The 13,403-nt window shown below is 30.3% G+C and overlaps 1 protein-coding gene and 1 long non-coding RNA gene across 2 annotated transcripts in view; one reads left to right on the forward strand and one right to left on the reverse strand.

The window, feature by feature from the left end:
- LOC143062506 (contactin-4-like) overlaps positions 1 to 5,932 on the forward strand; it is a 50,276-nt gene extending 44,344 nt beyond the window's left edge. The window contains exons 30-32 of the mRNA XM_076234177.1: positions 1,804 to 1,885; positions 2,310 to 2,401; positions 2,775 to 5,932. Of these exons, the coding sequence (XP_076090292.1) occupies positions 1,804 to 1,885; positions 2,310 to 2,401; positions 2,775 to 2,939 (339 nt within the window). The 3' untranslated portion in view covers positions 2,940 to 5,932. The remainder of the gene's footprint in view (positions 1 to 1,803; positions 1,886 to 2,309; positions 2,402 to 2,774) is intronic.
- Positions 5,933 to 7,475: 1,543 nt separating this feature from the next.
- On the reverse strand, positions 7,476 to 11,673 carry LOC143062298 (uncharacterized). The gene is made up of 4 exons (XR_012974671.1): positions 11,616 to 11,673; positions 10,957 to 11,027; positions 8,783 to 8,914; positions 7,476 to 7,551 (listed from the first exon to the last, which is right to left on the reverse strand). It is a non-coding gene; the product is annotated as an uncharacterized LOC143062298 (long non-coding RNA).
- Positions 11,674 to 13,403: the final 1,730 nt, after the last annotated feature.

Here is a 13,403-nt window from a genome sequence, read left to right on the forward strand (position 1 = left end):
GTTGTTCTACATCTTGGCAGTTGCATAAATGTTTTCCACCCAGATATAAACAGCAAATACTTTACATCAAAATCAAAACATATAAAAAAGAAGATGTGGTATGATTGCCAATGAGACAACTCTCCATAATGACTAAATGACACAGAAATTAAAATCTGAAGGTCACCATATGGCCTTCAACAATGAGCAAAGCCTATACTGTATGTCAGCTATAAAAGGCCCTGAAATGACAAAAGTAAAACAAATAAAACGAGAAAACTTTGAATGACCTTAAATTTATTTACAAAAAATGAACAAAAAACAAATATGTAACACATCATCAAACAACAACCACTAAATTACAGGCACATACATACAGAATGTGGTGGGGTTAAACATATTTTAGCTGTATCCCAACCCTCCCCCTGAACTCCGACAGTGGTATAACAGTACAACATAAGAATGAACTATAAAAATCAGTTGAAAAAGGATTAACTCATCAGATGGATACTATAGAAATACTACAAAGAGTGGATATAGCATACTTGTTTATTCCAAAACGAAAAAGACACTAAGTACAGATCTGAGAGTACTCCCAGTTACTGACAGCTAGTTCAAATAGTTATCAAAGGTACCAGGATTATAATTTAGTACGCCAGACGTGCGTTTCGTCTACATAAGACTCTTAGACAACTAATAAAAAAAATCAAATTCTTTTTCACCAATGTCAACGACTGCATATGCATTATGCATTGCATGTTAAACAGGTTATGTTTTTCTGCAAAAAAAATATTATTCATTGTCCAGAAACTGAAAGACATAAAAAAAATTCTCAGAGCTTCATCAAGACGTGAACAAAGAAAAGTAAGATTGCAACAGGCAACAAAAAGCAGTGTACTGCATAAGCATGGTTAAACCATAATTATGATGGCATAAAGTCATATGAAACCTCAAATTAAAAAAAATTGATGCATATGTTTTTTTCATAACTAAATGGTTAGTTTTCATTATAAAACTTTAATATGTACATATACTTATTTTTGAAGAAAATTCTTTAATTTGTCCACATTTAGAAGTTTACTTTTTTTTAATTGCTTGCTTCCAGGAAACAATTTGACGACATATTTTCCGTTTGCAAAGTGACCTTAGCGTGACCCTTCTCGTAAAAATCTGGTGAACGCAATACGCATGGATCTGTCTTTAAAATAAACAGTATCTGATTGTACATGTTAAACACATGCTCAATATTCATGCTTTTTTGTGTATTGTTTACTATAAGGTGACAATCGGTAAACTACGGCTTGAAAACACGAAAATTAGGTAGCTGCCATTTTTTCACCTCTTATCGGACAGATAGAAAAAAAATTTGACGATTATACGATATATTTGAGTAAAAAATGATAAAATCTTGCTCAGAAGACTAAGTTTATGATGTATACATAAAATTGAGAATGGAAATGGGGAATGTGCCAAAGAGACAACAACCCGACCATAGAAAAAAACAACAGCAGAAGGTCACCAACAGGTCTTCAATGTAGCGAGAAATTCCCGCACCCGGAGGCGTCATGCATTGGTTCAAGCATTGGATAAACATTATTTTTCAACCGTCACTCTTTTCATATGACTTTAATGAAATATGATGTGAATCTGTTTATAACAAACAGGTTTGTTAAATGACTTCTGTTATAATCTTATCTTATTAACTATTTGGATCTGAGCGTCACTGATGAGTCTTATGTAGACGAAACGCGCGTCTGGCGTATACAATTATAATCCTGGTACTTTTGATAACTATTATGAATACTCTTTGCTTTCTTTTTATAGGAACAGCCTTCAATAGTTATATCTTCTTTAGAGGTACCAGGAACACAGCTTATAAAGAGATCAAGCAATAATTCTATAAATGGTATGTTGCTACACAAAAAAACAGATTTTGATAGGGTTTCTATCAACAACTTAAAGCAAATATTGGGCACAAGTTTGTAAAAATGAATATTTTAAAAAGTTAAATGCATGACCAAATGAGGGATAACTGCCCTAAAATCATATGGTGATAATGGTGTAGGCATGCAAAGAGTCTATAGATTATGGCTTTGAAGTTTTTTTAAAGTAATTTGTATGTCATTGAATATTATATATGATCATCTTTAGTTGGTGCTTGCTGCATCACACCTACATTATTCTACAGATTTTGTTTAATATTCATGAAAGGTTTTATTAGAAAAGTATGTAAATTGGTAACTCAGGTGCCCTGGAAGGGCCAGTTGTTTCTGCTCCACTAGTAACACATTTGATTTGAAGATGTCTTCATATGATATTGATATTTTTAGGAATAGAAAATCCAGGTTACAAAGATCAAACAGGGGAAACAGAATCACTAGCTGTTTCTATGACGCTGTCTTCAGAAGATTTCTTGGCAGAGGTATTATACCCGTTGACTTATTTTGATAAAAGTTACATTTAGAAAACAAAATTGCCTGCAGACATCATTCTATTAATCTTGAGAATCAAAGCAGTTATGTTAAAGTCAACAAGAATTATCTAGTTAATGCGTTATAGTTAAATGATGTTATTATTTTTTCACAGATTTATAGGATTTATAAAATTAAGATTATCAAAATTCTCAAAGTTTTCTTTAACATGTATGTTCTAGTGACTTTTAATTGAAATTCAACTGGATTAAATCGAAATCAGACAGTGATCAATGGGAGATAACTCAATATGAATTATACCAACAAGATTATGTAAGTTTAATATGTAAAAAAATAAGGAATATGAATATGTTTTTTTTTCAGTCAGCAAGTTTAAAAAGAACTAGTCGAATGAGAACTGAAAGTGCAGCAGCTATAGCAGTATTACGTAACCAACGACTACCAAGGTTACCTAGGTCACAGGATGATACAGACACTTTAATAAACCATGACTCTGTTGTGATTTATACAGAAAGGACAGCACTGTGACCTATTGTCTGTTATTTCATTTCTCACTGATCAGGAATGATCTATTACATCAACACAGTATTTACAGATAATATTATTCCAATTCACAATAATAAGGAATGAACAATTATTATCTTTATATGAATAATACAGCATTTTGTTTTGTTTCATTTCACTTTTTGATCTCATTGCATCAATCAATATGTGTTCAAACAAAATAAAACAAAAGGTGAACCTTTTGGGTTTTAGGATTTTTTAAAAGGGGGAAATGGGAGGAAGAGGGTCATTTTTTTTCTTCTTCACTAAACTTTTGTTTTCTCATCTTTTGCTTGTTTATTTTGGTAAGCTTAAACCATTTAGAGAAATGATTTTACTGAAGCATCCTATAACATTCAGATTAGTTCTTTTTATGCCCCATTTATGGGCATTATGTTTTCTGGTCTGTGTGTTCATTCGTCTTTCCGTCTGTTTGATCGTCCCTTTGTCTGTCCCACTTCAGGTTAAAGTTTTGGTTAAAATTTTTAGTCGAGTAAGTTTTTGTTCTTGAAACTTAGGAAACATGTTCTCTATGATATGATCTTTCTAAAGGAGTAAGTTCGTTAAAGGCCCGGATTATAAAGTTCAATGTTAAAAGACAAAAAAATTTTCAAGATGACTTAAAGACATGTGAGAAAGATAAATAGAACTATTTTTGTCAAAGTTTTATTCTAACACATTGATTTTTACATCCCAAAAAGGTCAAAATATGTGATTTTAGTAAAATTTGACAAAATTGGCTGAATTTCAACCATATTTATAATGAAGATTACATTTGTCAACAATTTTGTTAAGTGTTAATTATCTTTTGATTGAATGTATTAGTTGCACATAGCAGGAAGGATGAAATGGTCTTGTTTTTTTAATAGGAGCAAAATTTCATTGATAATGAGTTTTTTAATGTCTACATTTTATCACTTTGGCTAATGATCTAACTGAATGTAAATATGTCAGTGTAAGAAAAGACTATCATACTTAATCCACTGATGTTATTATTTCCATAGAAATATTATTATGGAATACTTTGTTATAATATCTGTTTTTCTGATAAAAATTCTGCATTGAACTGTTGAGTAACTATTACAACACACTAATGTATCAAAATAAATATTAACCGCTGTATACTGTGTGCATTTGTTAAAGAATAGAATTATAAGTGTTAACACGTTGAAGGAAGTACATTTTGTAAGAGGTGCAGAAGGACTTCAAACTAAAAATGTGAGCATGTTCAATGATTCTACAATCCTATGAAATGACTAAAAGAAGCATTCAATACTTATAATTACATTTTTTTGCTAGGATCCTGAAAACACAATTTCTATCAAGTTTTTCTTTTATTTACCTGTGCACTTTATTGTGGAAGCATGTGTCATCATGAATGTTACATGAAGGTTTAATTTAATTTCAGAATGACAAGAGATCTCTGTTAGCCAATCATAATAATGTATCATAATGAAACATACAAAATTGCAATATAATTAAACAGTATGCTTTCTTTTGACCCATACAATTTTTCTAGTACAAAATTTTAGAAATGGGATTGTACTTATTAAGATTCCTTAGTGTCCATACTTCAAGCTAAATTACTATGGATTCTTTATTACTCATTGGATACCAAAGGAGTAGGTCTGGTAAGGGCCGATTTCGGTCTCAAATTTCAAGTTCATCTAACGAAAGATTTTAGACACTTTCTAAACACTTAAGTGTCTAATTCAATTGATTCAATTCGTTAATGTGGAAGATTTTACCTTAATAAGTCATTGAAAACGCCCCGATTCAAGCTTAAATATGAAAAATCTATCAAATATGCCAAAAATTGTCACTTTTCAGATGGTTTTTGTCAAAAATGAAAGTGGCCGCATCTGTGATCATCCTCAACCTTTATATATATTATGTATTATCATCAAATACAACTTACATTTCAATATAATGAATGAACACGAATGCGGCCACTTTCATTTCAGACGGAAACCGTCTAAAATTTAACTAAAATGCTACAATTGTGAAGATTTCAGTAATTTAGCATGACTTAATGATGCTGGTACCTGTTATATGTGCATTGTGTTGTCAAAAACAGCCCATATTTATGTAGCAGAGGCATTCTACTTTGCAATAAATATCTAAACGATTACATTTTCACAATTTTCTAAAACTGCTATATTTTGAGGCCAAAAAGGGGTCTTACTGAACCTACTCCTTTCGTGAGTTTCATGGGTACAGTTGAACCACAAATTCAAATGTTAAACGAATAATATATTTTCAATAGGCTTTGTATAAAGCGATTTGCAAAACTATGAAATCAAATAACCACAAATATGCAAGTTTTCATCAATCCATGAAAATTGATACTGACGAAAATATATATTAATCCATACTATAAAAGATTTTATTTTTTCTGAAATTAAAAAATACCTAGTTAGATACCACATAACTTTCATATTTTTGATTCTCAGATAACCAGATAATTATATTGTGTTTTTATGTATTATTGTTGTGAAAGATGTGAAAGAATATCTTTAAAAGGTTTTGAAAAGAGAGAAATATATGTGTAAAAGGTTTTTGAAGAGACTTATAGTTAATCATAATATTATTAAATGATATTTTTAAAAGTTGAAGTGACGTTTAAATAAGTACAATCATTTTCTTTACATAACCATTACTTTCTTGTATTCATGGCAAGTCCATTAATTTCCTCAAAGTATTAAGCATTATTAAGATTTGAACCGATTAGTTTGTAAATTTTCAGATATATAGAAAAAAAGATAATGTCTTGTCTGTCTTGTAGGAAACCTGTCATATAATCAATTTTTAAATAGAAAAATAAATATTCCTGGTTGTCAAATGCAAATGTGAATCTAAGATGGGGAGATGAATAAAGGGTATATGCTATAATGTGCACTCTGTTGTTGTTAATTTATGTAAATTTACTCAAATGTATTAAGTTAATATATTATTAAAGTTGTTAAATACCGATGAAATCATTTATATGTGAATTCATATGTTAACATTTATCTTCACAGAATTTTACTTTATTGACACCATGTTACGATCTTTGCTATAACCTATAGGCAAAATGGAGTTAAATTTAAGAACAAATTGATCCTGTATGGAAGTTGTCATAAATTGTTTTATCAATATGACCATTACTTGTCAAAAGTATTCTTTGAAATGTGCACAAAAGAATATGTTTGACATATAATAACAGGAATGAGACAGCACCTATCAAAACAAAAAATCTTAAAGAACAATTACAACCAACATACAGTTCTCATGTGAATGAAAGCAACAGTATACTGATGTTCAATAGTCATAAATAGATTTAAGAGAAAACAAATCCGGGTCACAAACCTAAACCAAGGGAAACACATCAACTGTAAGAGGAAACAACCGAACAACATAACCACTTAATTGCTACTAAAACTAAAGCCAAAATACATAGAAACGGACTACATAAAAATCAAAATTAACATACATCTACACAAAGACAAAATTTGGACGAGATATTTAGGATATGGAGTATATCTCAATCTTGAAATAGTATTGTTAGTTCTCCCATTAATTTATAATTAGGTTGCATGTAACAAATGAACAGTTCACGAAAACACAAGTAAACCAGTTCATAAAAAGTATTCACTGCATTGCTACACAGAGGTGTTTTAAGTGTAAAAATGCAGCAAAAAGTAACAATACTAAATATATCATATCAATGTATGTTTGCAGGACAGGTAGATAGAATTTATTGTTGCTACTGATATGAAAATCAAGACCCATTGGTGGCCTTTCGCTGTTGTCTGCTTTTTGGACGGGTTGTTGTCTCTTTGACACATTCCCCATTTCCATTCTCAATTTCATTTCATAAACATCTAAGTCTCAGTTGCTTCTTTTTTCAGGATAATTATGTTTCCTTGTCCATGTCCTTTACAGCTATCACAGCTTACTATGTTGGATAGGGTTTGCACATGGTTAAAGGCTGTGCGGTTACCTATTGCTTGCTTTCATCCACGACATTTAGTCTACTGGATATTTGTTTCATTGACAATCATACCACATCTACTGGATTTTAGAATGAAATTCAAAACAGTGTGGCTGTGGCCATTGATTGACACATTAAATTCATCCATTGACTGGGACAATTTACGTGAACGTGGGTCTGTAACGACCACTGTTCACGACGTACCTACGATAGACATTTAAACTGTGGGGTCACCAAAGGTTTCTTAACGCCTTTAATTATAAAATAATTCGAAAAATTAATCAGGAATAACCTTTATGTTTTGATTTATACAATTGATATAAATCAAAACATCGTGTTATTACTGGTTAATTTTTCGAATTACTTTATAAAGGTGTTGAGGAACTTTGGTGACCCCATAGTTTAAGTGTCTTTAAAAAGTACATAGTGAGCAGTGATCGTTACATACAAAAGTTCACCTAAATTGTCCCAGTCAATGGATGAATTTGATGTGTCAATCAATGGCCACAGCCACACTGTTTTGAATTTTATTCTATATAAACAATAAGTTTGTTGGTAAACTTTTTATTATTGCATTCACTGACTGCTGAGACAATTCAACCAACTAGTAGTCTTCTAGGTCATCTGAAAATATATCATAGTAAAGTTTTTTTTTTAATTTACGTTTATTTTTTATGATTCACAATTTAAATTTCATCCTCTACCCTTTTCCGTCGGTCTTGTTGATTGTAGTTGAGGGTAAACAATGATTTATTAAATAGTCTAAGTACAACCTTTCCACACAACAAGGTACAATATACATTTTAACAAAACACAAGTGAACACATCCACAAACATAATGACAGCACAATTATTTATTTCAAAAGTACCTCATAGCTGACTTAAAGGATGTATCAAATAGTTAATCCCAAAATAATATTAATGTGCTAATTAACGAATATTGATGTTGACTGTAATCTTATTTTACGATTGTATGTGTTGTTGTTGAAGGCGGCATGCATTTTCTAATTCTCTAATTGTCAACCTCCCAATTCTCAGCTGTTAAAGCTGGAGTAATATCTGCTTAATCTTCCAGAGCACCTGATATCACTTCAAATTTTTGGTGAGATTCGTGTTGCTTAGTCTTTAGTTTTCTATGTTGTGTTTTATGTACTATTTTTGGCTATTTGTCTTTTTCTTTTTAGCTTTTTTTCATTGTCAGTTTATTTTCGATTTATGAGTTTGAATGTCCGTCCGATATTTTTTGCCCCTCTTTAAGAGATATTCTGTTGCCTTGATTTTACCATCTTTATCTTGATGAGATTTGAAAAAAGTAAAATCACAAAAATACTGAACTCAGAGGAAAATCAATTTGGAAAGTCCATAATCACATGGCAAAATCAAATAACAAAACGCATCAAAAACGAATGGACAATGAACATATGAAAACTTCAGTTACTTTGCCTTAACTTTCACCCTTGTCGTTTGGTCAGTGGTATAGACTATTTCATTACATAAACAATCATATCATATCTTATTGTGATCTGGACTAGTTCATTTCTATAGTTCAAAACCAAAGATCAAGCGTATGTTACTTTTTTTTAATTATCATTTTTGTTGAAACCATTGTTTCGCCATTTCCATTATTATTTAACTTTTGTGTAATGCAACTGACTAAACTAGTAGATACATTTATAAAATTAAACCATGCAAATCGGAAGTTTTGGTGTTTAAATATTGTCTTTTTTAAGAGAACTATATTTCAACATTATTATTGTATTCTAGAAAACTTGAAAATAAAGATAATATAAATATATTGAAAGGACTTTGCTGATTCCTCAATAAAAACACTATCGTAATATTAAAGGCAACATACCAAGTCGAACCTCATTGTTCAGCGAACGCCTTCTTCCCCAACACGGGTAGGAATATGTCTTACAACAGTATCGATATTTACACCAGCATATCCTCTTATAACAAGTTTTTCCTTCAACAGCGTGCGGAACAACTTAAAATAAAGAAATTTATTGAATATATGTAATTACTGTTACACCACGGCATTCGGAACAACATTAAAATAATTTCCCCTAAAAAGTAAAATTAAAACCTGGGTTTAATAAATGTATTAAAGTCCATAAAATCTTTCGAAATCAAACGTTTCGTCCCTTTTGCTCCTTTTAGCTCATTACGTTTTTCTTGTCCCTTGGCATTCTCAAATTTTTGGGTTAGAGCATTCCTGATGGAGGTAAATCCAGAAAAGTGCTGCGAAAGCAATAAATTAAAATGTTATTTCCATTTAATAGCTCTAGGTGCGATACCACTAGAGCTGTTGGTGGAATGTTAAACATAGCGGGTGTCATTAACTCAGTAGTAAGTGTTTTATCACTGACATGATAAATTATTGAGAAACTAATTTTCTTACTACCTCAGGCAAATTTGATCTCAGATGAATTCGGCTATTTTTCATGTGTCTATTGGTCATATAGCTTTTTAGAGGGAAAATCCAGAAAAACTCTTTGGACACTTGAAATTAATACCGTGTCTTTTTCATTTGTTATCCAAAGTTCCAAAATTTAGAAGTAAGTTGTTGACAGAACCGATAACCATTAAACGTTACAAGTCATCAATGTGTGACCAAAAAATTATGTTCATTCAAAATGTTCATTTTTTTTACTGTGACTTGACTGTTAGTGTTGCTCTCCACCTATTGAAACTTATTAAAAATTCTGACCAAATTGCAATTTGTTTTATAAAACCAAACTGTTCAACTGGTCAGAAATTTGAACAAACTGCTGTAGAAAATCACAGTCAAGTCGTGCAAGGTGATAAAATAAAAATATACTTACAACCCTATAAGACTGTAACTCCACTTTTATGTTGATGTGAACATTTAGTCTATCAGTTTGTTTAGATATTTTATAGTCATTTTCATGCTAAAGGTGAAATGTAATTTTGAATTGCTATAAAAATGTCCAAACTAAGTTTTCATATAGTTTTTCTTTCAAAAAGACTTCTATATTCACAAGAATCATACATTATGTGAATTAAAACATTTCATATTCAGTAAAATATGTGTGAAATTACAAGATGTTTGTAGGAAGTTTCCATGGGGAGATAATCATTTTTACTTTCAAAAAGTCTTTATTCAAAAGAATAATGTTTTAGGTTATCTCCCCATGGAAACTTATCAATAAAGTATTGTTATTTCACAGATATTTTAATGAATAAATGATGTTTTAATTCAAATGATGTCTGATTCTTATAAATATAGTAGACCTTTCAAAAGAAAAATTATATGAAAGCATAGTTTGGACATTTTTATAGCAATTCAAAATTACGTTTCACCTTTTGCATGGTAATGACTATAATATATCTATACAAACTGATAAACTAATTTTGTCACAACATCATTAAAGTGGAGTTAAAGTCTCATAGGATGGTAAGTATATTTTATTTTATCACCTTGCACTTTCACATTTTGACTGAACAGTTTGTTCAAAATTTTGACCAGTTGAACAGTTTGACTTTATAAAACAAATTGCAATTTGGTCAGAATTTTGAATGAGTTGCAATAGTCGGATAGCAACACTAACAGTCAAGCCACTGTAAAAAGTACCGTAGAACAGGAGGCAGGTGCATGGCAGATTCGAAAAGAATTTTTAAAATTGAAACTCATCATTGAAAATCTGCTGAATATGAACTCACCCCGTTCCTAAGTAATTGAGAATGTGTCGAAAAAAATCATTTAATTAAAAGTTCAAAGTATCCATATCAGTCATGGAATATGTGTCTTACAAATCGAGTAATACATATGAGAAAAGTGTGAGGAAATTATGTGTCGGGCCTACGTACAGAGCATGTAAATGTTGTATAGTCCCACGATCAAAGTGGAACTATGATATAATAATCAAGACAAGGAGATTTTTAAAGTCAACGAGATAAGAACCTACAATACAAGTCAATGAAAATTAGTATCAAAGTAAATTACAACACTGTAGCAAAGTCCTAAAAAAATTAATAAGTAACGAATATGATTTGTATACTACTTACTCAGTAGACCAGCAAGAAGCAGGAACATCACACATTTCAACATTTTCCACGTTTATGTAATTAAAGCACTGCTACAAAAAATACAAAATCAGCCATTTTCATAATACTTATATATCTAATAATGTCTACTAGAATTTTCTTTTGAAGGTTAGCTGTTTATTAGAATTTGATATATTTTATAATTTAATCATTTTCCGTATAGAAGAGACGATTTTTTTTTAAATTGACAAACATCTGCGAACCGAATAATTTCGAATTCACAAATATACGTTGAAAACCATTTCATAATTAAAAATAACTAATATACAATTTATCTCAACTTAAACATTGTTAATGAATAAATGAATATCATTAACAGAAGTGATTTAACTATATATTTTTTTAATTTTATTATTGTGTTACATACTGATTGAACATTATACAATGACATAATAAAAATATACATTAAACAAATCAGTATCCAGCCATAAGGTTGGCCTATGAGACACATATTTACAAAACATTTCACATTTAAAATATATGTAAATATAACATTTCCTAAAATTTGTTTTTTGTACAATTTCAAAACGATTTATCATTTAAATAATTACAAATTCAATAAATAGATTAAAATAAAAAACTATATCGATAAAAATTATTATTCAACATATAATACTTACATACACAACCTTAATTGATATCTGAATACATCATTATTCTGCTTTTGTTTATATTTATTATCAAAATATATTGATTGATACATATGTAATGGAACAACATGTTGTACCAAACAATATTTCCCAGAAAACAAATTTGATCAAGGTTACATACAATTAACTGGAAATTGAATTAAAATCATGATATCAGTTACAGGTATTCTAAATATATATATACTGTTAAATAGATGAATATATGTGCAGTTTTTCATCAAATTATTCAAAATGTTTTATGAATTTTGGGTTCAAGAATGTCATATTTTTTAAGAAAAAAAGTAAAATAACGAAAATAGCGAACCCCGACTAAATTTCTAAATGGAAAGTCCATAAGCTAATGGCAAAATCAAAAGCTCAAACTCATCAAGCAAATGGATAACTACAGTCAAATTTCTGACCTGGTACATGTATTTCCTTATGTAGAAAAAGGAAGATTAAACCTTGTTTGAAAGCTAGCTAAATGTATGACAGTCACATACAATTCCATAATATTAACAACGATGTGTAAACAGAAGAAACAGGCATAATAAGTAAAAAATGTCAAAAATAGGGGTACAACAGTAAACAATGTGTTAAATCTTAATCACTATAAAACAAAAAAAATATGTCAAGAAATTTAATATAAATTGAAAAGTTATAGATTCTCAAATGATACCGCCATTTGCAAGTGAGACGTACTGCGCTAAATTAATATTCAATGAGTTGCTTTTATTTATGTTGATCTACTGTTTAAGAGAGAATATTAATCAAATAAGTTTAAGTTTTATTTCTGTCTTATCGCAGCTAATTATTTCCATCAAAGATGATAACATAACTATTTCTTATACATAATGTAAAACAAGTAAACATTTTTTTAGGACTTCTGTTAATCATACTCTTTTAGAATAATTTGTATTTACTTTGCAACTGAAAAATATGTGAAATAAAATAATATCTTCCGAGAGAGAGATAGTAGAGGTTAATGTAACTTCAAATGAATTGGAACAAAAGAGCTATCACCCTTCTTCAACTACACTTTACAATTGAACTCGAAGGTGATATGTTAATATGAGCATTCGTCCGACAGCTGTACTCGAAGAATTGTTGTCTGCCTTATGCCTTGTTTAAATTTGTAGATAGCTTCACTAAGGAAGCAAATTTTAGATAACTGCGAGCCGTAAAGGAATTGAGATCACAGTAGAAATATTTTACTTTGTCATTGTGCCATGCAGTTCATTAATGAATTGTCTGCACACCTTAACAGTCGCGTCTTACAAATAGCTATACCACAATACTCAACCATGCTACCATAAATTCATCTGTGTCACACTGTTGATTATATTCAATTGAAAGATGAATACAAATTCAAGATAGTTACATCCCAGCTCCTTTGTTCTAACAGGGGTGATCTGAGCCGGATCACCCCTACCAGATCACCCCAGTTTGAGTTTCTTTGTTATGCATGCTTTCCTTTGTTCTGTAACATTTTGGCGGGAATGTCAAATCCACTATAAAACTTATAATTAAATATACAAAAATACAGAAAAGACTATCTATCAAAATTCACGTAGAAAAAATCCAGTGTATATGCTGGGATTCAAACTCAACACCTTTAGCATATCAAGCCACGACACAACCACTACACCAGACGACTGGATACGAACTATCAGTAATTTAACATACTTAAAGGAAGCAAGATATTTTTATAAGTGGGGCGAGTTGGCAGACCTTTATTCAGTGGGGTTTAAACCCTTTTCATTAATAAGTGAGTTGTCA

Source organism: Mytilus galloprovincialis, chromosome 2 (assembly GCF_965363235.1).
Source record: "Mytilus galloprovincialis chromosome 2, xbMytGall1.hap1.1, whole genome shotgun sequence".
In the NCBI taxonomy this organism is placed as follows: domain Eukaryota; kingdom Metazoa; phylum Mollusca; class Bivalvia; order Mytilida; family Mytilidae; genus Mytilus; species Mytilus galloprovincialis.